We start from the raw sequence: 25500 nt of genomic DNA, 5'->3' as shown, positions 1-25500 counted from the left end.
GCTGCCACTGAGTTCCTGACATCTGCTGCCCACCTGCCTCAGTCCTGCTGCTCCTTGCCTGGCTCAGCAGGGCTGTCCTGAGGGCACAGAGACATCTGTGTTCGGGGGTCAGTGATTGCAGGGACAGCAGAGGAGAGGGTACGAAGCCCCTCGAGCACTGCACAGGTTGGTGTGGTGTGTGTGTGCCCCCCATCCCCACATTTCCCACAGTACTGTACTGTGTGCCAGAGCCGCGGCTGCGCTCGTGACACTCCGCAGCTCTGCAAAACAGGGAGGGACGAGGGCTCGTGTTGGGGCAGGAGGGCCATGCGGAACCCTCGGGCGTGCTGCTGGGCGAGCACGGGGCTCGCAGATGGATCGATGCCCTGCGACGTGCCAGATGGTTCAGGCAAAGGCAGAACTAACGCTGCCCAGAGTGGCTCTCCTGGCCGTGCCTCCCCGCCCCGTACATCGCACGGGAGCAGCCAGGGCTAAGAGCTTTGCCTCGGGGACCCCGAGTGCGCAGCGCCCGGGCTCCGCGCAAGCAGCACGTCTGAGGCGCTGTTTTGGCCCCGGCGCTGTCCGCACCGCACCGCCTGGCTGGGGCCGAGGGGACCGGAGCTCCAGCGCTGTCCTGGCGGAGAAGCGCGGAGCTCCAAACCCCGGAGCCCGGAGCTCCAAACCCCGGAGCCCGGAGCTCCCGCCGGCAGCCCCGGCGGCGCAGGTGGGGTCCGGCGGCGGAACCCTGCGCCGCTACAAAGACTCGGCGGCACCTTTAAGGGCCGCAGCGAATCCCCGCCCTTCACTCCGCCATTGGCCACTCACGCCCGCCCTCCCCCTTCCCCGCCTCCCATTGGTGGATCAGCCCGTCGGTCGCGCGTGCCCCGCCCAGCGGGCGCGGCCATGCAGAGCGGCCGCGCGATCTGGACAGCTCCCGTCGGCCGCAGACAGCGGCGGCGGCGGCGCGGCGCGGACATGGCGCGGGGCCGGCGCGGGCCCGGCTGAACGGCCGCTGCCCGGGGCCCGGCGGCCGCGGCTCGCAGCGCGGGGCCGGCGGAGGCGGCGCGCCGCCCGGATGAGCAGCGGCCCGAATGAGGAGCGGCCGCGGCGCCTACCGATGCCTCGCCGCCGAGCCCGCTGCCTGCGCCATGAACCCCGAGCTGGCGCTGGAGCCGCTGGGCAGCCTGCATGAGCCCGAGCTGCTGGGCAGCCCCGGCCCGCACCACGGCGGCCGAGGCGGGGGAACGCTGCGGGTGCCGCCGCCCCAGGAGCTGCCCGGCGGCGGCGGCGGAGGCGGCGGGGGGGGGCGGGCGGCCATGGTGCCGGGCATGGCCCCGCTGCTGGACGGCGCAGAGTTCCGGCCCGAGCTGTCGGTGCCGCTGCACCACGCTATGAGCGTGCCCTGCGAGCCCTCGCCGCCCGGCATGGGCATGAGCGGCACCTACACCACGCTGACGCCGCTGCAGCCGCTGCCGCCCATCTCCGCCGTGTCCGACAAGTTCCACCACCCGCACCCCCACCCGCACCACCACCACCACCACCACCACCACCAGCGCCTGGCGGGCAACGTCGGCGGCGGCTTCGCGCTGATGCGGGACGAGCGCGGGCTGCCCGCCGTCAACAACCTCTACGGGCCGTACAAGGAGGTGCCGGCCGTGGGGCAGAGCCTGTCCCCGCTGGGCGCGGGGCTGGCCCCCCTGCACGGCGCTCAGCAAGGCCTGCACGGCTACGGGCCGCCCCCGCCCCCGGGGCACGACAAGATGCTGGGGGCCGGCTTCGAGGCCGTGCCGCACCTGCCGCGGGGGCTGCCGGCGGCCCCGGCCCCGCTGCCGCACCTCAACGGGCAGCACCCCCCTGCCCCGCCGCCCCACGCGCTGCCCACCGCCCGCGACCGCCCGCCCGCCGCCGCCCCCGCGCAGCAGCTGGAGGAGATCAACACGAAGGAGGTGGCCCAGAGGATCACGGCGGAGCTGAAGCGCTACAGCATCCCCCAGGCCATCTTCGCCCAGCGGGTGCTGTGCCGCTCTCAGGGCACCCTCTCGGACTTGCTACGGAACCCTAAGCCTTGGAGTAAACTGAAATCCGGCAGGGAGACCTTCCGGAGGATGTGGAAGTGGCTGCAGGAGCCGGAGTTCCAGAGGATGTCAGCCTTAAGGCTCGCAGGTAAGCTCCGCTCCCCGGACCTCGCGGCGCTGCCCTGGCTCGGGGCGCTTCCTCGGAGCGTACGTGGGGCAGCCCCGCTCCCTCCTTCCTTCACCTCCCCCGTTGGGCGTTCCCGATGCCGCCCCCCGGTTCTGGCCGTGCCCCCCGGGCCGGGAGACCGGCCGGCGGCTTCGGAAGCTGCCGTTCCCTCATTGTCCCGCAGCCGGGCGCGGAGGCTCCGCATTGTTCCGCGCTCGCCCCGCATTGTCCCGCGGCCGGGCGCCCCCTGGCGCGGGCTGTCCGTGCCGCAGCGCTCCATTGTTCTGCGGAGCCGGGGCAGCTGTGGGGAGGCTGCGGAGCCGTTTGTTGCGATAACTCCGCCGCTCTTTCATTTCGTTCGGTCCCGATGCGGGGCGACGAATCTTCACCCGTTCGTGAGCGGCGGGTGAATGCAACGCGCGGCTCCGGAACTCCCCGAGCCCCGAGCCCCGAGCCCGCACCGCGAGGCCCCGGCCGCCCCCTGCCGCCCTTCCGCAGGGCCTCGACCGCCCCCCGCCGCAGCACGGGGTGGACCCTTCGGCGCGGGGCCCGGCGCACGCGGCCGCGTCGCCTTCCCAAACAAACGCGTACGTGGAAGGAAATCGATGCAGATGATGTTTAGAAGATTAAAAGAGCATTCACGCTAGCAACGTAGACGCGTGGACCCAGCGTTCATTGATCTGGAACCTGAGCCGGCTTGCTTCCAAGAACATTGCTGCAGCTCGGCTTTCCCAGCACCCCGCTTGCCTCCGACCCCGTCTACCCCGTCCCGCCGTTCCGGGGCTGCCCCGGGCCCGACACGGAGGGGTAACGCCGAGCACCAGGAGCCCGTCGTGCTTGGGGAGCGGCGAAAGGCGGCGGGCATTGCCGGGCTCCTATCGAGCTACGAGGCTGCCCTGCACCGCTGCCTGTGCGCTCCTTGGGTCTGGGACTCGGGTTTTGAGCCTACATGGGTTTAAGAAGGGCGGTAAAATACCCCTGAACCCGTTTTTGCTTCCAGCTGTGTCAGCCAGATGCGGCCGTGCCCGTTTCTGGTTCTGGTTTCGTTACCACTGCCGGGACTCCGGCACCGTCAGACTACGTTTCCGATTGCTCTGGTTTGCTTTGAAACGCGGGCGCTGAGAAAAGCTGCTTGCTCTGCTCCTGAGTACTCCTAACACCGAGCCGCTCCCGCTCCCGCTCCCTGCGGCCGAGGCGCGGGCAGTCAGCGGAAACAGCGGCTGCCCGGACAGCGGGAGCCGTCGCGACCTCGGATAGGAGAGGGGGAAGGACGGGAAAGACCTTTGTAAATTACTGGCCCCTTCGAGAAATCGATTTTTTATTACCACGTGTGAATATGCAGCCTCGTTACCTCGGTGTTTCCTTTTCTTTTCCTTGCTTTCTGAAACTCTTATGAGCAGGAGTGGAGGTAGAGTTGGCAACCTGCCCACCCTGCGCTCTTACCGTAAGTTTTTCTCAAAATGGACCCAAAATGTTCTATCCTATGAGAGGCAGCCTCTCTCCCAGGGGAGCTGGGCCAGAGCTATGATTATTTTTGAAAGGGCTCCAAAGCTTGGAGAGGGGGTCAGCAGCAACTGTGTCCGAGGCAGAGCAGAGCTGTGTGGTTTTATTGAGGGGACATTGGCACTGAGACCCCACTCTGCAGGCCAAGAAGTACCATGTGCCTTTGCTAAGTTCTGGGAGGTGAAACAGGGAGGGCATTTCTGGGGACTGCCGTGAATTTGGGCAAACCCCTCTGCTGCAGCTGTGGCTTCACTCCTGGCCCTTGCCCCAACATGCACCTGGCCCAGGGCTGCTGCCACTGCCACCAGGTCTGCCGGAAGAAAAGGAGAAGCCTCTCCTGCCTCATATAGAGGTGGCGAAACCTTTCACATAAGATCCATTGATCTGATCTCCCCCTTCACAGAAGCCGCATCATGGAAGCCCCTCTATAGGTTCACTCTCGTGCCTGCTATATACTTGGTTACATGGTACTGCAGCCAAAGTAGCTGGTGGCTTCCACCCATGATCTGGGTGAGAAACGAGGCTGGGAAGCTTGAGGAGAAGAGGGCATGGGAACGATGTGTCCCACTGCCCCCACAGCACCACAGTGTGCCTGCGGCCCCACGGAGGCCCCTTGGTCCCCAGCCTTCTCTCTGAACTGCCTGCCACACGGAAACGTCCCTGTGAAATCTTTGTTTGCTCTGGCCTGGGTAGGGCAGTCTCTGCATTTCTGCCAGGATAAAAAATATCAATGATCACCAGGTGAGTCAATGCATTTATCAGCACAGGGGGTTCGAAGGGCAGAGTTCAACTGTGGTTCAGGTTAATTGGATGCGGAGCCACATCCTCATGCTTGCGTTGCCTACAAAGTGCTCAACTGTGGCATATTATCACCAAATCCGTGGTAGGTAAATACAGGAAGAATGCGATTAAAATAACTCTTGTGCCATATCCTTCTGTATGTTACCACGCTCATGCAGGCTCTGAATGCTGGGTAAGAAGCCCCTGTTGGCCAGTTCTCACTGGACTCTGCTCATCGTGGTGCTGTCCCGATCAGCAGAGTGCTTTCTCCACTTGTTTACATCTACTTGCTGAATCACGTTATTGGTGATTGCACAGTTTTGTACTGAAACACCATCGGTGATTCATTGGCTGACCTTGCTGTGCTTATGTTCCCCTAGTTTCATGGCGGCCAGGCGGTTCTTGAAGCAGCCAACTCAGGTCCACAGGGTGAGGCGTGCCCCCGCGTCCCCCTGAGTGTCCCCGTGTGCGTCTCCGTGTCCCCTTCTGTGTTCCCGTGTGCGCAGCGCCCGCAGCGCTCCGTCAGCACCACGGACAGCGGCAGGAGGGACGCGGGCCCCGGGGTCCGCCGGCGCTGTCCGTGGTGCTGAAGGCGGGAGCGCTGCCCTCCGTTCTCCACGTGAATTTCCTTCTGAATTTTCAGACGATTTTTTGTAGTCTGTAGATGTAGCTGTAACTAAGACGTAATAACGCCTGTATCAATTCTGTTAAGTATACGTACCGCTGTTTCTTAGCATTGAACTAAACATACAGGTGCATAAAGATTATTTGAAAGGTGTTTAGTAACTTGAAATATTAGTAGTTTCTTCAGATATAGATTAGTGGTTGTGTCTGAACAATCTGTGCAGTAAATCGTGAAGCTGAGTGGTAAATCGTATCTCTCAAGTACCGACTTTCTGAATTAACATCCCGCCCTGTCTTTTTTGTACCTCATTATTTCCGCAGACACTAAAGGTGTTCCTGCTCTGCAGATATTTGAATGCTCTTTTTGTTATAGCCAGGAAGCTTTTATCAGCTTCTTGGTCAGCTGACAAAGAAAAATATGACCACTTTCATCATTAAATACGTTTCTATCTTTTATTAACTCTACTTTTTTTGTAAGAAACATTTTTTCTGTCAAGATATGTTACTCTGAGCTCTTCTAATCTCTGTTCTTTAGTATTTTTAAAATTATTTTTTCAGCATGACTTCTTTTTTTCCTCTAATATTCTGTCTCTATCGCCATTTGATCTGAAAAACAAACAAACAACAACAACAAAATAAAATAAAATAAAAAACAACCCAACAACCTTCAAACATTTCTCTGCATTTTTAAAAATAACAATTTATTTGTGACAAGGAACTGTAAAGGAGAGAACATTTTTGGCCAAAGGATTATTTCCTAATAACTTCTCATTCTTTCCTTGTTCTTTGTAGCAGCATTTTGACTCAAACTTTGCACTTTTGTTTTTTCTGCACGGAATGCTCCTGCCATCCATCCATTGCAAGAGACTTTCTCATCCCTTAAAAAGCAACCTTTGGATTGGAACCCGAGCTCTGCAGGAGTATGGAGCATTAATCTGATAGGGAAAGCAGGAAAAAGTCTTGTGACGCCACCAGTCTGCCCCATTCCTAAAGAATCATCAGTGATAGGGATTTTCTGGCTACCTAGGCAATCTCTCCCAGAGCTTGCAGGTACAAAAATCCTTAATGACTAGCCTTAATCTCCCTTTTTGTCTTTTAAATCCTTTGCTTCTCATCTTATCCCCATTAGACAGAGCAAAAAAAGAAAAAAAAAAAGAAAAAATACTTCCTTTCTTCTGATAGCAATCTGTTTGTATTTAAGACAGCTACCATGGCTCCCATCTTCTCTACAAAAAGCCCTATCATACTTTGGAGGTGAATATGCAAACAAAACATGATATCTGATGGGAGTGATAATACATCTTTTTTGTATCCGGCCCTGTCAATCTAACAGACTTGCATAAAATGCTTTCTGATTTATAGAGGACTTTTGTATGCAGAAATCATACAAAACTAAGTAGTCTCAAATGGGTTTGGTGAAGAGGTCAGGAGGACAACTCACTGATGGTAGATAGAAACTCGATCAAAAAGAAGTTGGAGTGTTTTGGGGTAGTTTGCATTTGCTGAACTATAAACTCAAACTGCTCCATTGTAAGGAAGAGGGGATCAAACCACTGCTAAATGCTTCACAGAGGAATTATTAGACAAGCAAGAGAGGCTGGCAGTTTCCCAAAACGCAAATTGTCTCTGGGACCAAAATATCTCTAAGTAAGCAGGGAACATATTTATGAGTAGCGGTGATTTTCCAGCAGATCTCATCTTGTAGTAATGGCCATTTAGAAACACGGGTCTGTGCCGAGGCATTAAGCTTTGGCAAGCAGCACACATCCAAAGAGGGAAAGGAGGAGCAAGAGGAAGCTCCCTGGGAGCGATTCCCCTCCTCGCCACATAGCTTTCCTCTGTTCCTTTAGTGCCTACTTGCTCTTGTAACCAAAGACAGACCTGCTGCCCTCCCTATGCTGTTGTCGCCCCATGGACAGCCTCCCTCTTCTGTCTCTTACACCTCACATGACACTGGCACCGTGCAGCCCTGTTGGTTTGGTGTAAGCTCCCAAAGCTTCCCCATTCCTCCTGTCACCTTACTACCAGATTTTCCCTCCAGCATGCCCAGACCTGCTAGGTACTGTGTCTCCCATGTCCCTTGGCCCCCTGCAGGACGTTGCCTCATGGCTCTGTGAGTCCAGGGCACACTGCTCCTGGGGAGCTGTGACTTAGTGAACCTCTGGGAAGGTAGATATGTGCCTCCCAGGCCTGCTCCTGCATTTTGTATTAAGCAGCCATTTTTTGGAATGCAAGAAAAACTCAGATAGTCAGGGCTGAGGTCAACTCAGACCTTCCTTTCCCAGAGATGTCTGTGGAGTTTTGCTCCTTTCCTTTTGGGTTCTTCATCACTGCACTCTGTTGCACAGCCATTACTAGTAAGAACTCTTATTACCTGCTTTCTGTCATGAGCCAGAATTTCTGCAAACAGACTGGTTCAGAATCACAGAGCAAGAGCTCAGATCCATCCATTCCCTCACAATAGGACCCATAGGGCTCAAACAGTAGATGTGCATCATGCCACATACCTGAGTGGAAACCATCTGAAGTAATATGAAAGAAAGAATGAAGATGAGATAGTTCAATTCTCTTTATGATTTCAGACCCACTCACTTCCCTGCATTGCAAATTCCTGGTGTTTCCTGCACAAGGTGCTTCAGCACTTCTGTTTCGTACTTGAGAAGATGCCTGAGGGCTGTGATGGGGCCTCACAGGTGGATGCTGCTGCACCAGGCAAGCCCTGGTTCCAGTGTTGTGCTCTAGGTAAAACAATGTATACAAGTCCTCACTGCAGAAAAGTGTTACAATGCATTGGAAACTATCTGGGAATTCAAAAGAGAGCATCTTCAAAACAAGAGGAAGCAGTGCTGGAAGGGAAGGACATGCTGAGTGCTCCTTGCTGCTAGAATACCTGAGCAGTGCTGGGATCAATGGGTGCCTCCTGCAAAGCCTGAGCAGCGGTGGGGAGCAACCACTCCAGACCCCCCACCAGTGGACTTCCTTGTATTCTGCACTGCATTTGGTGCTCTGAATGCCACCACCAGTGTGTGTGGATGCAATGCAGCAGTGCTTCTCTTGTGTCTGTTTCATGTATTGGTGAGGGGCATAAAGCATGGTGGAGGGGATCTACAGAAAAGCTGGGGAGGGAATTTTTATAAGGGCATGTAGTGACAAAGGGGACGAAGAACAAATGGCTTTAAACTGGAAGAGTGTAGATTTAGACCAGATATTAAGAAGAAATTCTTTACTGTGAGAGTGCTGACACACTGGAACAAGTTGCCCCTGGGGACTGTGATTGCCTCCTCCCTGGAAACACTCAAGGCCAGGCTGGATGGGGCTTTGAACAACCTGATCTGGTGGGAGGCATCTCTGCCTATAGCAGGGGGTTGGAACTAGATGATCTTGAAAGTCCCTTCCAACCTAAATTACTTAATGAGAGTGAGAAAAGAATGGAGCTGCCTTTGGGGCTGTCCTCCTGCACTTGGCCCTGGTGAGGCCACACCTTGAGTTCTGTCTTCAGTTTTGGACCCCTCACTGCAATAAAGATATTGAGGCTATGGATCGTGTCCAGAGAATGGCAACAAAGCTGTGAAGGGTCTGGAACACAAGTATTATGGGGAGCAGCTGAGGGAACTGGGATTGTTCAGTCTGGAGAAGAGGGGGCTCAGGGGAGACCTCATCACTCTACAACTCCCTGAAAGGTTGTAGCAAGGTGGGAGTCAGCCTCTTCTCTCAGGTAACAGCGATAGGATGAGAGATGATGACCTTAAGTCACACCAGGGGAAGTTCACGTTGGACATTAGGAACAATTTCTTCTCCAAAAGAGAAGAGATGCACTGGCATAGACTACCCAGGGAGGTGGTGCAGTCACTATCCCTGGCAGTGTTCCAGAACCATGGAGATGTGGCACCTGGGGTCATGGTCAGTGGGCATGGTGAGGATGGGCTGCGGTTGGACTTGTCTTAGAGGTCTTTTCCAATCTTAATGGTTCAATGATTCCATGATTCTATGATTCTGTGATTCAAACTCTTGCTCTGCCAGAGCTCCTGGACAACACCAGAGGATGGCTTCTGTGTTGTGAGTGCCCCATGGGATCCAGAGCTGGATGTCTTGGAATTTAGCAGAATGCTTGTACCCCTGCTGGGAAAGCAAGAACCTGTGGGATCAGGGAAAATCCCAAAGGCTCTAGTGCTGAGATGAAGCCACAGCCTGGGCTGGGTCAGTGTCTCATGAGGCATGGGAGCGTGTAAATTCCTGGTTTGAGGGGGGCTAACAGTCATCTCTGAAGCAGCAGCCCACCAGACGGTGAGTTGACTCCAAAGGAAACCATGGAGATTTATGCTCATAGAAGACTTGGAATTCCTGTGCCCCAGCCCCAAACAGGCAGCCTGGGGCTGCTTGGCTGCAGCTCACAGCCACCTGCTGACACACGGTGCATTTAAAGTGTGCTGCATGCTCGCTGAGCTCCACTCATTCTTGCCCCAGAGTGCAATAAATTGGTCTATCCCATCTATTATTTATTACTCTGTATTAATGATGGAAGTATATTACAATGGTACTTAGAGGCCTTTGTCAGAGATCCTACGCTGAGACTGGTGTTGCAGTGTTGCACAGAGGAAACAGTCCCTGCCCCATGGGATTTACCTTGCCCTATTTCAGCTATCCAGCAGATTTGAAGGAGGGTCGACACAAATAGTTTGAGACCTGCTATATGCCAGAAAGGAATATAGAAGAACAAAGTCTCCAAATCCATCCATTCTTTCTTCCTAAATAACTGAAAGATGCAAATCTGAGATATAGGAAGGTGTTCATCCATGTGGCAGAGCTAAGACAGAAGGATTAGGGTGAGAACCAGAAAAACAGTCCCAGCAGGAAATAGATGGCTGTGGAGCTGTTCTCAGAGCACTGCAGGAACCCCTGCATCTGTGCCAGATGAGTACCTTACCCTTTCAGGAAGATGTTTGGTGAGCAGAAAGCGGCTGCTCTCTTCTGGAAGAACAGGATTAACGCCTGTTCCTGCCGATGAGTGCCTTCAGAGGGTGCTCACGGAGATGAAAGAGATCAGGCGAGTTTAGCACGTGTATGCGGCAGATGGGAAGGAGCAGATAAAGGAGTGCTGGCTGCACACTCTCACAATGTGATTATTTGCATCTTCATTCAAATTGTTTCTTGTTACATAATGATTTTGTACACAGTGGAGTACTTAACCTAATTTGTATTGATCTCAATTGCTTTCATTTGTGCATACTTAATTCAGAGAGGTAATCAAATTGATTTTTGAGGCCTAGTTTTTAAGAGATTGTAGTAATGCAGATACAGAAGGGGTTGCTTTAAGTGAATCATATTGAAAGAAAACATTTTAAACCTTTTGAAAACGTTTTGATGGTCATTTCATTGTGTTCAGCTTAACTAGCGTAATTAAATTTCCTTCACATTGAATTCTCTCTGAAATCAAATTGAGAAACATTTTTTAGTTCCACCATACAGATAACTTGGTTTGGTTGACTTGGTGCTACACCCATCTGAAACAGCATACAGGAGATCAATATCCATGGCTTGTCTTTGCAGGCAGTAGAGAGAAATGACTTGCTGTGGATTCAGAGAATATTGCTCTCTGCTTGGATCCTTAAGAGTTGATTATTGGTTTTGCAGCTCTTGTGTCACTGTTGCAGTTACAATAATGCTAAAACATAAAGATGGGGATTATCTGAGGGTGTCTTCAGAAACTGCAAGGAACCAGATTTAGAGGTGTTGAAGACGAAGCATGTCTCTTTTCAATGGTCATAGGCCATAAAATACAGCCCTGAAAAAATCTCAGATGCCTGCATTGTCCTCCAGCATCTTTGGTTCAAACCTCCTTGCCTGCTTGGTTTATAGGATGAGAGGTAATTGCTTTAAGTTGTGCCGGGGGATGGTCAGGTTGAATGTTAGGAACAATTTCTTCTCCCAGGAACGGTGCTGCAGTGGCACAGCTGCCCATGGAAATGGTGAGGTCACTGTCCCTCGGGGTGTTCCAGAACTATGGGGTTGTGGCACTTGGGGACACATGTGGGCATGGTGGGATGGGTTGGGTTGGACTTGGGGATCTTGGAGGTCTTTTCCAACCTTAATGGTTCTGTGATTCTAAAACCAGAGATCCCTGAGGACATGGTCAGGTTTTCGTTGGAGTTTTGTCTGGGGCAGAAGCAGGACTTGCACTGCACATGCCGTGGGACACAAAATCCCCTGGCATTTCCCTGCCCTGCTTCCTATGTCCCCAGGAAGGTGGAGCCACAGATTTGAAGCCCCAGGAGGATCCAGCCCCTTGCTGCCTGCCCTCAGCAGCAGCTCTCGGGTGGAGGGGATGCACACATAAATCTCACTTTTCTGGCAGCTTTACTCAGCAGTGGTAATGGCACTCGAGAAGCCGCTGCCATTTGCTAGCAGTTGCTATATATTCATTTTTAATGACTAGAGTTAAATTTCACAATACTTCAATCTTTATAAACTGAAGTTTTTTAAAAAATGCTTCTCAACTGCAGTGCTTCCAATTATTTGCCAGGATTTATTGCTATTCGTAATGCACAGGCTGGCTGGGCTCCTCTCTTCTGACGGCAAAAATGGAAAATAAGAGTTATTGTTACAGAACATAGGAATATTGTTGCAGTGAAACTATCAGTAGAATCAGAGTAACAATACTCAGGAAAAAAAATGAGCTTAATCCAGAAGCTGCACTGCTCCCAAGGAGCACAAAACACAGTCAGAAATCAAAGTGAAAAATCCCTGCTTGTTTTCAAGCAGATGGGTTTGAGTGTTCTGCCCTCCTGCCATGGTCAGTAGGCATTTCTCTGCTTGTGTGGGTCTGTAGTCCCTCGGTCATGAGACTGTTTGCATAGGGAACCATCAAGGCCTTCTGCCTTTGGCCTTTGCAGTGCTCAGAACTGGTGCTGTGGGCTTGGGGCTCCCAGGGAAGGCTGTGGGCAGGAGCATTGCTATTGGGCCATAGCAAAACTGTAAGGAGACTACTGCTGAAAAAATGTCATTTTGCAGTTCCCTCTATCAAGCATGATTGGTTGTCGTAGTGGATTTTTTTCATTTATATATGCCCGAATGATAAGTTATGTCCCAGTTTCTGGCCAATGGAGTTGTGGCAATAACCAGCAGTGATGCTTCTTTGAATCCTTCTACTGTGTGTAGCCACGGAACAGCTATCAGAGTGTGAGCTGTGCCTGTGGGGTTTTGATGTATGAGCCTCACAGCACCGTTCTGCTCTTCTACTGTGCAAATGACCTCTGAAAGCTAAGGGGTTATTGTGAAAAATCATGCAGCAAAGAATTCCAAACGGGCTATAAAAGTTCTTGCTGTTGGTTCATCATCATCACAAACGTTTCTGCCTGTGAGCTCAGCTCCTGGGATATTATTGTAAAAGGAGTACCAGCCACTGGAACAAGCTGTTGCTTCTTTGGCTAATAAACAGAACGTTCATCTTGTGTTACACATCAAGTGCAGAATGCAGCTCCAAAGTAAATCCCAGGACCCACGTACTGTAAAGAAAAGAAAAATGAAGACGCTTAAATACAAAATATGTAGCATATAGTGTTCAGTTCAGAATTCAGGAGAGGAATTGGGCATCTCAGCAGAGAAACAGGACACCCCAGCAGGCTGGGAGCAGAAGGACAGAGGTGGGTGACATCGCCGTTGTGGCTGCTAACAAAGAGCTGAGGCTGACTGCTCTGCTCTCCTTATCTCTGGGATCTAGCAAAATATTCTGGCACCTGCTTGATCTCAGGCTTGCAAACACCCTGATCAAAAGCCAGTGAGATATCCTGTGTGTTTAAAGTTGAACATATAAAAATTTGTCTTCAGGGAATCTCACTTAGCACTGAGACCTGTGGGACCTCGTGCACATCCAGTTATCTCTTGGTGCCTACCCTAGCTACACACCCAGCACATTGCTCTGGGTGCTCAGTTTTTGGGTTTCTAAGCAATGCCCTGCTATGTGAGTGCACCCACCTCACTGCTCTGAAGCAGCGTTTTTTTTAACACTCCCTTGGTTTCACTGCAGGGCAATACTTCACTGATTGAGGGTGGAGTGTCCCTCTGTGCAGTCCAATGCAGCTGTGGGATCCCGCATCACTGTGCCTCTGTTAATGCCTTTGGAATCAGGAGATTTTCCCCTAAGTAGAAATGAAATAAGGCAGTAACGAGTCTGTTTCAGAGCTCTTCTCATATTGTTTCTGTATAAAGCGTTGTCAGCCTCATGTGCACAAAAGGGATGAGTCTCGTTTTTTCACAGCTACGGCTTTCAGTTATTGTTAATTGTCTCTATTCTTCCATGGAATATATTCAGAATTAACTAGAGTTAATAAATCAAATTGCTCTTAGAATCAAAATGGCTACTTTCCTTCCTTCCATGATTAAAATGTTTCTCTTTCTGCAGGCAGGTTTCCTGGCTAATAACTTTATTTTATTAGAGTGCTCACTCCGTTTTTCTCTTCTGATAAATGCATGTCAAGGAAAAACATTTGCCTTCATGGTTCCTTTTCAAGAGCAAACTTAACAGTTCAAGGAAAGTATTTACGGAATGCATTGAAAAGCATATCCCTTTGCATTATTTATTATGAGATACCAATAACAGTAATATGCAGAGTATCTCTGGACATAAATTAGTGATGTTAGGAAACACTGGGATCTTCCTCGTGTCCCGGAACCGATTAGGGTCTGAAGCACAAGGGTGGGCACTAACCATCTCCCTGCACACAGGGCTCCAGACAAAGGCTTGGTGGAACAAGCATGGAGGCATGCAGCCATCCCAGCTACAGGCTGCTTTTTCAGCTAAATAAAACATTATCTGTGTTATTTGGGAGCTCAGTGATACAGAGCACAAAGGGGCAGGAGAAACAGAAGACATGGTGGGGATGGATTGGGGATGGACTTGATGATCCTAGAGGTCTTTTCCCACCTAATGTGATTCTTTGGTTCTGTGGTCAGCATAGCCTGTAAATGTCCAGTGCAGCCAGGCTCACTGCAATGCCATGCTCAGGCACACGGCGATGGGTGCAGTCCTTACTTCAGGTAATTGCAGACATTTTTGGAGTCTGAACATTACTCTTCTCATTCCATGTGTTGGAGCTGCAGATTTACTTAATGTGGCTGCTTTAAAGTCTGTCCACTTCCCAACTGATTCTCCTCATTGTGTCCCAGCACATTACCTAATCATGTCAACGTATGGATTTTTTTTATCTTGCTGCTTGGTGTAGACAGCCTTATCAGTCTATTTTTAAATCTGGATGTGCTGTGGCAGTAGTATTGGGTTCAGCACTTGATGTTCTCCCTGTGCTAATAAATACGGATCAGCTATTAATACTGATTTTTCTGGGACCCATTAGCATCACTTGGCACAGTGAGTGCCTGTCTTTTGGACAGGCGATGGGGTGGGTGCTCTGGCTGGCTGCAGCCTTTGTCCAGGGATAGGCATCCCAAGACAGGCATCTGGAAATGGGCACCCTGGAATGGGTACCCCAGGAAGGGCATCTGGGGAAGGGGAACAAAGGAACGAGCAAGCCAGGACAGATACGTCAGGAGGGGCATCTAGGGAATGGGCATCCCAAAATGGGGACTCTTGGATGGGCACCTCGGGACAGGCACCCCAGGATGGGCACAGCTGGGGACCACCAGAAGGAGACTGTGGACAGGGAGAGACAGGGAACAGGTGCACAGGGATGTGGGCAAGGCTGGGGCTAAAGCCTTAAGAAGGTGGGGAAACAGAACAAGGTGTGACTGCATGTGGTCAGGTATGTAGTGCTGGTTTCAGCAATGCTTCCAAGCTTTGTGAAAAAATGAAATAATTGCTATTTAAGGCTCCGCTGTCCAGCAGCAATGAAATAGGGTGCATGATTGTACTGGCTGTGGTCCCACTGTGCCAGCGTGTGATGCCCAGGAGAAGGCATGCCCCCCAGGAGTTGGGTGGCTCCTGCTCCTGCACAGACCTTAGCTTCCACCTTTGGCCCGTGGTCAATTTTGGAAGCAGGCATTGAAATGTCAAAGCCAAGAAAGTCCCAAAAGTGTGGACAAAATATTCATTCTGAGTGCACTGACATCAGCTTTCAGTTGTACTCTCTGCATGTCGATGTGTCGTAGCAATTGCCCTGGCGGTATGCGTTATGGAATGGTGGCTGTGCAGGTCCCTTAAGGAATAGCAGCTGGGAGTTGTTCCATGCAGTGGCACATGGGAAGTACTGCAGAGCTGATCCTTCCCTTTGTGTGGTGCAGGAGGGCTGTGAGGTGCGCTCGGCTCCCTCGGTGTGGGTCAGGGCTGCTCTGGTGGGCGCATGCTGACCTTCTCTTTCTCTCTGTCTCTCACCTCTTCCTTCCCCAAGCATGCAAACGTAAAGAGCAGGAACCGAACAAAGAAAGAAACAACTCCCAGAAGAAATCCCGGCTGGTTTTCACTGACCTACAGCGCCGAACGCTTTTTGCCATCTTCAAGGAGAACAAGCGCCCGTCCAAAGAAATGCAGATCACTATCTCCCAGCAGCTGGGTCTGGAGCTCACCACTGTCAGCAACTTCTTCATGAACGCGCGGCGGCGCAGCCTGGAGAAGTGGCAGGATGACCTGAGCACTGGGGGCTCCTCCTCAGCCCCCAGCACCTGTACCAAAGCATGACCGCGCGAGCCGCCAAGCGGCGCGGGCGCGGTGGGGCCCTTCACTGGTGACTTGAAAGCACAATCCTCCTGGATCGTCCTGGCCTGGCTGCAAGGAGAGGACACTGTACGGCTTTTAGTCAGTTGAGAAGGCGCAAGCGAAGAAGTAACCTCTTTTTCTGTAACACTACGCTCAGGACAGGCGAAGCAGGTCTGAAGGAAGAGCCGTTGGTGAGGCGAGTTCCGCGCCGGAACTGAGCACAAGGCTGACACCGAGATGCCAAGGGGGCCGAGAACCTGTTTTCGAATCTCAGGCATGGTTTTGTTGAGTGTTCTAGGGGAACAAAAGATCAAATTTATGTTTTTCTTTCTTTTTTTTTTTTTAATTTATTTTTTATTTCTTTTGTTCAATCAGTGAGTATAGCTTGATCTTGGACCAGAAAAAATCAGTTCACTTGAGCTCAAAGTGTCAAGCACAAAGACAATAGCTATAGAAATAGGTACGATTCTGGACTCACTACAGCTGTTATTTTGAGAGGCATTTGAATTTACGAAGTTGATAGTGAAAAAGTACATGACTACACAAGTCTCAAGCACAGTTTGCAGTTTGTCACAAATTCTGTGTTTGTACATGACGCAGATGCACACTCAGGAGGTCAATTTAACTGCTACAGTACATGCAAACACAATTTTTTGAAAGATCTAGGTTTTTTTAGGTCATTAAGAAGTCATTTTCAGTTACCAGGAATCTATTTTCTCCTTTGTAGTCTCACCGTTACTGAAACATATTTAGCACTTGATGTTTTATTGTTCTTTTTTTTTTTCTTTTTTCTTTTTCAAAATCCTTATGGGAATTTTATGGTACTTTCAAGCAGGAAAAAAAACCAAACCCACAAACAAGCCCTTCGGATGTCATTGACCATTTTAGATGTGCCGCATACAACTTAAAAATGCCATTGAAACCCATCACACTTTAAGTTCTTTTTGTCCACCATTTCATCAAACCTGACGAGAATGCAGCACACCAAAGAGACAGGATTTCTGCAAGCCAAAGATATTTGTAACTCGCCTTTTTCTTTTCGCCATCATTAGCGTGGTCGTTGTTTTTGAGATCAGAAAGCCTCACAAACACCGAACAGTTTGTAAATCTCTCACGGTCATTTGCTGCACCAGAAAGCAAAGGCTGACCAAAACATGTACGCAAAGTCCCGAGCGGCGCGGCCACTCCGTGTGCGTCCTTACCAGTGAATGGCCCCTGTGAAAGCAAGCCAAACGCTGTAATGCTTCGTTAGAGACACTTGAGACTTTTTTTATGTACTACTTAATCGAAACCAAAGAAACGTTTTCTGCACCTACTTCTTCTGCAACAAACTGTTCCATTTAATGAAATAAAAGGAGAAAAAAAAAAAAAAAAAAAAAGCCAAACCCAAACCAACCAAGGAAGCACGTCAGGAAGCAAACAAGTGACACACTGTGTTTTGACAGACATGTGGGACATTTTAGGAAGCAGATTTCAAAAAAAGGGTTGACAAGAACAAAAACAAAGTAAAGCCGGTATGATTGCTGCTTCATTTGACAACTCAGTCATCTTAAAGTTGAAGATTGTCTTTAATTTGTGCCTATGCAGTTTTTTTTCAAAAGAACAAGGAACAGGGCAACCAAAACCTCAACAGCTACAATACCAAAGATGAGGATTTTCACAATTGTTATTTCAGTTCATTATCTCTTCTTGCACGACTAAGATGAGTATAGCACCATTGATCTGTGGAAAGGTAATCAATTCTGTTTCTTTGAGTAACAAAATGGGTGAGTTCATTTATGTTTTTCCTGTGTCTACCCCACATGGAATCTCTCTGGGAGTTGCACTCCAAGTGTAAGATGTTGGGATACTAAACTGGGATGTATGAACAATGTTTTGGTTGGATATTGCTTGTTGCATCAGGTCTCTTGTATGTTTAGATCTTCTGTATGTGAAACCAGTTGAATAGCCTATACCCCCTTTCTCATACCCAGGGATAAAACTTGCAATGTATGTACCAAATTATTTACTTTTAAGTACTGAGCACTGTTACAGCCCAGCTCATTATGATCAGAATCTAATCTGATTTGTAATTGAGGTTTCAGCAGTTCACATGGCAATTTGGTGATTTGTCCAGATGTGTTCTGTTCCTTGGTCAAAGTCACAGTGATCCAAATCATCACATGCAGACCTAGATCCAAATTTGAGCGCAGAGCGATGCCCCATGTGTCATTCTGCTCCATCCCAACATTTAAATGAAACCTTCTTTTTAACTTCTGTGGAAAACTACAACAATTTACATTAAAAATAAATAAATAAATTAAAAACCTTGTCTGCCCAGGACAGGAGGGTTTCCTGAAAAGTAAATTCAAGATCTTCACAGCAACCAAGCTGACAACACGTCCTAGCTCTGGACATCAAAACTTCTTCAAAACTGGATTTCCCAGTCTGATCAAACACGGTTACAAACTGATCCAAGGGGCCTTCTAATCAGCCATACTGTGAAGCTGAAACAAACAATTCAGGTCTGGGTGCTGTGCACCAATGCTGCTGGGTGCTGAGATGCTGTGGTTGTACTCCACGTTCACCTTGCTCACATCTAAGGGGCTCCATGCATACCAGCCTCTACATGCATATTCTGAGCATGGCATTGACCTCAAGGGGAATTTCTCATTCTGAAAGTGTTCTACTGCATTTCATAGCAGTGTTATGCAGTGCTGTTTTTGAGGTTACTTTTCTCATTCCATTCCATAATGCCTTTGTAACTACACAAAGAATGGACGCAACATTGTTAGAAACCCAGAACGCCATTTCCTACCTTCCCTTACCTCACTGCAATCACAAGGCAGAAAAGTGTGTTTCCAACCAGAGAGGAGCATACATAGCAGTTGGTGTCTCTGCCACAAACAAAAAAAACTGCTGGTCACCTCCAGTGAGGGGCACGCACAGGCTGACAGTGCATCCCATACACTGCAGAGGCAAAGAGGAGCATACCTCTTGGTATTTGTGAGCAAAAACCTTTTTATGTCTATTCAGAGTTCATCCAACAGCTTTGATAAAGTGCAGATCACTTATAAAATAATGTATCTTCAATGAAATAATTTATTTTACCCAAATTATGGGAGTCCTTGTTATTGCTTAAATTCTTGCCTTGATCTTACAAATGTCGGTACTGGAAGTAACATAGGTAAGCTGATGGAGTGGCACTGAAGATGACATAATTGTCCATTCAATAGTATTTGGTTAACAGAACATGTGAGCCTTCTCTGTGCTGGGGATTGCAACTGTAACAGTGCCCATTTTTCCCTCAGACTTGTTAAAATTCACTTTCATCTGAAAATATTGCTGCATTTTTTATCCCTGCTTCTTTCATGGTCCTATGTTACATCTTCCATTTCACCCTCAACTACTGCAGGCTTCTGTGTAGCAGCTGACTCAGAATAGGAGTATCGATAGCATATACTGTGGGTAGATATATTTGTATGTACACACATGAACAAAATATAGAGTATATATTTACTATATATATGTATACACCGCTATGTATACCGTAATATATACTATATTCTGTTCATACTGAAAAACCTCAAATAGATATGTTATGTTTATACACCATATATTTATAAATCTGTATAGCTGTGTAATGTAACTCATTCCTTTTATGTATTCTAATATGAGAGACTTTTATCTACGGACAGTATCCCAGCATCCTCCTTGCCGTGCGCTTGGAGTTACTATCATGGGCACATCCAAGATGAATTCAACTTTCAAGAAACCTTGGATACTGTTAAATCACCTGTGAAGGAACAAAGAATGTGCTTGATTACTTCGGTTGAATAGCTTTATTCTGGATCTCTCTTAACTAAAGCTAAATCCAAAGACCTATGAAGAACTCAACCAGCAAACTACTCTCAATCCTGCATAAGGGAATAAGGTCCGCCTCTTTCAAAACAAGACATGGTATTGACATGGTATTGGAAAGAGTGTGCTAGCTTTGGAAAACAGAACAAAACAAAACAATGCTTTTCTTGCTTGTCATGATACCTACGGATTTTTAAGACATGGGGAAAGTTTCTACTTGGCCTCCTTTAAACTTATTAAGGGGATTTTTTTTTTGTCTTTTTCTTTAAATGGAAAGCTTAAGATGGTTTTATTTTTTCCTGACAGTTGTAGCTTTTAACCTAATGTATTATCTATCAATGATGTAATTTAATTAATTATGTCTTAGAGTAGATAGAAATATCTGTTCAGTCCAAATCCTACCTATTTTTGTTTTATCTTTAAAGTTCAATGGAAGTTTTGCCTGAAAACAGGATCAGGGTCAGGTGTTAGTTGTTTGTAAGTATTTAATTCAGCCATTTGTGAATTTGGGTTGATTTTCCTTATTTATTCATTTTATTGTTGTAGTGCATCAGAGATGCCAGCCTATGTTAGTAGATACACTTAAAAGTTAGCTTAGCTTCCTTAAGCAGCCAAGTTGTGTTACAGGCAGGAGGAAAATTATGAGTTACATAAAACATGAGCCTAATTTTAGATTCTTCTTTTAATTGATTTTAATAGTTAAATATAAAAATTTAAATTATTTAAGTTAATCTCTTCTCATCTGATTAGAAAGTGTGATGTACCTTTATTATGGCACACAAAGTCTTCATAATATGATTTATTTATTTAACTTATTCATCATCACCCCAGGATGCCCTTGTAGAGGGTTTTTTTTTTTTTTTTTTTTTTTTTAATTTTGAATTACTTGTAGAGCACTACAGATAATTTCCTGTCCAAAAACAGAGCAAATTTTGAGGACAAGCAATGAATATTCAACCTAAAACCGTGCATTCAGAAACAACAGGAAAAAGCGACACTGAGATACTTTGCCTGAACTTTGTGGCTTCTTAAAACTTAAGCTGGGGGAAAAATAATCCATGCCAAGCAAAGAGAGAGAAACCCTTAGCCTAGCTGCTTCCAAGAATGAACTTCTGTGTGTGTAAAAAAGAGAAAAAAGAAAAAAAAAGGAAAAAAAGAAAAAAAGAAAAAACCTTTCTATTTCTAGTGAGAACCAAAGAGGCTACCTCACTGACTTTTTCCATTTGTAATTTTAATCGTGTTGATGATACCAAAGATACCAAAGATTTCTTTCTCTGTGCGGTCTGCATTTTGCTTGTGCTCTTTTATAGTTTTAACTTTTTCTCTCCTACTTACAGTAATGTACAGCTGCAACTTAGATACCCCAAAGAAATACTTCTGGTGGAAGCTGCTAATTCTGAAGACAGCATTTTCTTTGTTTTCCTTATGCCCTTCTGACAGGCAAAAAAGTCCAAGACCATCACCCCCTGCACCCCACCACAGCCCAGTGGCTGGAGCACTTGTGTTGAGCCAGGGGTGGGTCTGGGTGGCGTTTCCAGCCCAGCCCTTGGTGAAAGGCTGCAGGCTGCTGTGTGGATAAAGGGGTGGGATTCCTCTACTGAGTTCCAGACAGAGAAAATAAGCATCAAAGTCCCGTGCTCCAACAAAGCCCTGGGCACAGGGAAGAAAAGGTCTTGTCCATTCTTTGATAGTCTGTAGATGCTGGCAGCAGGCAAGGGGCACAATAAGGAAAAAGATTCATGCAGATATGGTGAGGCTGAGCTCATTACCCTGTATCACCCCATGTCACCCTGTGTCACCCCATGTCACACTATGTCGGGATCCGTCACGGAGATGGAGGGTGAATCTCACAAGCCCTCTTTTCTGACACGTTTCTTGTATGTCCATACTCCCTCTTGAGAGCTGACTGAGTTAATCAAGCTTGTAAAGAAATGCTTAAATTCATTTAAACTCAGTAAGATTAAGTATTTGCTGAAGTCTTTTGCTGGATCAGGTTGTGTAAGGAGATGCAGTATCACCCCTCTTTATGCCTTGTGTCTGCTCTTCTAGCGAGCATTGCGTATGTCCTTCACTCAACCTGGAACACATTTTTGCCCATGCTTAAACCATTGTCTTTTACATAATGCAGTGTGGCTTTTTGCCAATCTGAACAAGTATTTAAAAAAAATTAACACATAAATGCAGTTGGCACTGTGTTTTCCCATTTTCAACAGGACAAATTGATTTCTTCACCTTTCAAGATGCTATCAAGATGATATGTCTCCGTGTCACCCCATGGTACCCTGTGTCACCCCATGTCACCCCATGTCACCCCATGTCATCCTGTGTCACTCTTCCTGGCCACTGGGGGAATGATGCCTGCCAGGTATGGACCACTCTGATTCCACTCCAGGGCAGCTGCACCCCAGGCTTGGCACTGGGCTTTTAGGAGCCCTGTAGGCAAGGGATGTGGCAGCGGCTGCTCAATCCTGATATTTCTTTGTTGTTTTTACAATTTCCATGTGAAAATCAAGTAACTATTTTTCTCAAGTCAGCCCACAAAACAAATCTCATGAAGCTCTATTCCTAGATGATTATTTAAAGTTGGCTGCTTGGGGAATAAATGTTGCCCATTCCTTTTCGTTCCTTGTATCCTGTTCATGGGATTGCATGCAGCACTCTGGAGAGCCAAGCCCACCCTATCCATCACTTGTACCCTTATGTAGTCCCTGCCACTTCCTGCTGCTAGCAGAGCCCACACCCCACTGAGAGCCAGAGGAAGGGCTGCAGATGGAGTGGGGATTGGAACCCCTTGCACAGCTCTCAGGCTGGGCCCTGCCCTGAGATGTGTGCATGCCACACTAGGCTGCAGTGGGCTGCAGTAGGCCACACTAGGCCATGCTAGGCTGCAGTGGGCTGCAGTAAGCCGCACTAGGTGACACTAGGCCGCAGTGATTTGCAATAGGCCACATGAGGTCACACTAGGCCGCACTAGGCTGCAGTGGGTTGCAATAGGCCACACTAGGCCGCACTAGGCCATACTAGGCCGCAGTAGGCTGCAGGGGATCTGGCCTCCCACTGTGGATCCACAGCAACAAAGTGCCAATGGCTCAACACAAGCTCCGCTTTCATTAAATGTTGACTTTTATTTTGTATTTCAAGACCTTCAAGTCTATGGGAAAATAGAGGGACTTGTCAAATATGCTTTTTATATCTCTGTATATTCCTTCACTAGAAAGATATAACAGTTCTCAGGATGCCTTCCCAGCGCAGAGGAGCCACTGGTCTTGTGTGAGGTGACCCCTCCATGCGGTGCCCTCTTGCCATGCCCTGTACAGAAGGGTTGGGGATCGGATGGACATAGAAGATGCTCAGAGTTGGCAGGTTCCTCTTAACAGTAACTGCTTTTCTTACCAGACACATGCTTTACTTGGAAAGTGTAACATTACCATGGGACGAGTGCCTTGCTTGAACCAAAGCAACGATTTTGCCAGTCTAGACCTCTCTGTGCTTTTTTTTTTTTTATTCTTCCTGTGAATACCTCAGCTTCAACTGGGCCGCCATATCGTACCTGGTGGGCTTATTGTACTGTGGTGCTTTGCAATGCAACTCTGCAAAGAACAACTTGTAATAATACCAAAGGCTCTTTTCCCCTCTCCTCCGCTTCCCTCTGCTCCCTTCCCCTCCGCTTCCTTCCCCTTCTCTCCTCCCCTCCCCCTTCCCCTCCTCTCTGCTTCCCTCCCCTCCTCTCCCTTCCCCTCTTTTCCCCTCCCCTTCCCTCCTTTCCCCTCCTTCTCCTTCTCCACCTCCCTCTTCCTTTTCTCCCCTTCCTCTTCCCCTTCCCTTTACCATTCCCGTTCCCCCTTCCCTTCTTCTCCTTCCCCTTCTGCTCTCCTCTTTTCTATTTCTTCATGGTTCCAAAGCTTTAATATAAACCTGGGCATGTTGGCAACGCAGACCGTGCAATCCCTTACCGAATTTTCTCAGATATACCTCATAGATAATAGTTGTTTAGAGTAATGTTACTATAGCGTATGTAATAAATTATTCACTGTTTCTTTTTGGTAACTGTGATCTAAAAAAAAAAAAAAAAAAAAAAAAAAAACACCAAAAAAAAAAAGCTTTATACGTTTTAGGTTGTGCTTTTGTAATAGACAAAAAGGTGCGCTTAAAAATGTATGTCAGTCTTTCTTCCCGTTGGATTTTTTTTTTGTTTGTTAATTATGGATTGAGGAAAAGTTGCAGAATGAGCCCAAAGTTTACAGTTTCATATTTTGCTGAAGAAACAATCTGTGTTAATTTGCTCTGTTGAAAAAAAAAAGAAAAAAGAAAAAAAAATTATTTTCTACATTTGTGCTACTTGGTCTGAACAGCGAATTGTTCTGTGTTACCGTGTAGTTTTATAATTAGCAACTGCCAATCAGTGCTATCATTTTTATGCATGAGACAAAAACTTCTTAGCAATGTGATGCATCGTGGTTCTTAATGGCAACTTCTTTTCTTAAATTTGAAAATAGATCTTTTGGTTTAATGGTATTTATTTATGCATGGGAGCCTGTTATCTGTTAGCAGTCGTGGAGCAGTTGTGTATACATTTAAACTGCGAAAACGTGCACAGTTTTGCCTCGTACAATGAAGTACCGATAAATACCAGTATTTAGATCTGAGCTACTTGTGTTTGGAAAGCAATCAACTCAAATTGAACCCCAGTTAAATTCAATTGTTATTTGAGGAGAATCTAACCATCTGGCAGTTTTGCCCAGCCAATTTATAAGGAAGTCATTAGAAAACACACTGCACTGACAGCAGAGCCAGCTGTGCATCTTCTCTGGAAAAAAAGCAGTTCCTTTGGCTTTATGGCCAAGCCAAGGCTGGCTGTAGGCTTCCTGTGGGCACTGTTGCTCCCATTGGGTCCCCACTGCCACCCTCCCTTAGTCAGCATTGGTCACAGTGCTCTGTGCCCACTCAAGCCACCATTCCTACCATTGGTGAGAGTTGCTCTTGAGAGCTCCTCCTTAACAGATTTACTGTCCATTACATCCGGGTCCAGATTTTCATATGACCCTAAGTCACCAATGGCACTAAGCATAAAGCCAAACCAACAATTGAGTACACTTTACTTTGCATAGAAGAGTGCAACTTAGGGAAGTACGAAAGTTGCAGTCTTCTAATGAGACATCTGGAGTTAATGTCTGTAGGATGTTTATATTTATATTGTCTATCATTAAGGGTATATTAGAGATGTGCTTTCATTAGTGCAAAGAAACACATTTTTATTTGGCCTTATAAAGTAGATTGTGATAATGACAGCTTTGTAATATCGTCTGTTTATTTTTTTTTCTTATTTATCTGCCAAAGACAGTACTGGATACAAGAATTTTAAACAGGATTTTTTTTTTTTTTTTTTTTTGGTAAGACAGTTAATGATTGTATTAGTGTTTAATCTTCTGAAAAGCTTTATATGTTCTTTCGCAATAAGCAGAATCAGTGTTTGTTTCAGTAAACCCACCCCACACTACCAGACCCCACAGACTCACACGCAGCACAGTATTTGCACTGCTCCACGTTAATTCTTGTGCATTGTTCAGTCCGGAGGAACGAGGGCTGTGTGAGACAATGGCAGTGGGCGCTGCTGTGCTCAGCAGTATGCGGTCCAGCTTACCAAAATTTTCCAAGGTACTTGTATTATGAAATTCAAGGTATATTTTATTATGCCATTTTATGTCCTTTTTTAACTTTGTGGAAGGTGATATGTTGAACCGAGTGTAAGCTGAGTTTTTCAGACAAATAAAGTAGCTAAAGAGTGAATGTTATTTTATCATTAAAGGGTTTTTACTCAATGATTTGTGCCAATAGATGTCCTTTATCCTAATGACAAGTACTACATTGTTTTAAAATTTTTATTTATAGCTATTGATGTAAAACCCACACATCCATATTATTTGCCAAAGTTCAATAAAAGAGGAAAACAA

At 47.6% G+C, this 25500-nt stretch overlaps 1 protein-coding gene across 3 annotated transcripts; it reads left to right on the top strand.

Annotated features, from left to right (window-relative positions):
- The first annotated feature begins 914 nt into the window (after positions 1–914).
- Positions 915–25500, top strand: ONECUT2 (one cut homeobox 2). Of its 3 annotated transcripts, none has more exons than XM_085212641.1 (2): positions 915–2142; positions 3161–13418. In XM_085212641.1, the coding sequence occupies exons 1-2, from the start codon at positions 1071–1073 to the stop codon at positions 3280–3282; spliced, it is 1194 nt and encodes a 397-aa protein (XP_085068767.1). In that variant the 5' UTR covers positions 915–1070; the 3' UTR covers positions 3283–13418. The 3 variants fall into 3 exon arrangements, with proteins under 3 accessions (XP_085068767.1, XP_085068766.1, XP_085068765.1); XM_085212640.1 differs by having other exon boundaries at positions 2345–13418; XM_085212639.1 differs by lacking the exon at positions 3161–13418 and adding an exon at positions 15405–25500 and having other exon boundaries at positions 917–2142.

Source organism: Meleagris gallopavo, chromosome Z, assembly GCF_905368555.1.
Source record: "Meleagris gallopavo chromosome Z, MGAL_WU_HG_1.1, whole genome shotgun sequence".
NCBI lineage: Eukaryota > Metazoa > Chordata > Aves > Galliformes > Phasianidae > Meleagris > Meleagris gallopavo.
The sequence above is the reverse complement of the archived record's forward strand: the minus strand, read 5'-3'. Positions and strand labels throughout refer to the sequence as shown.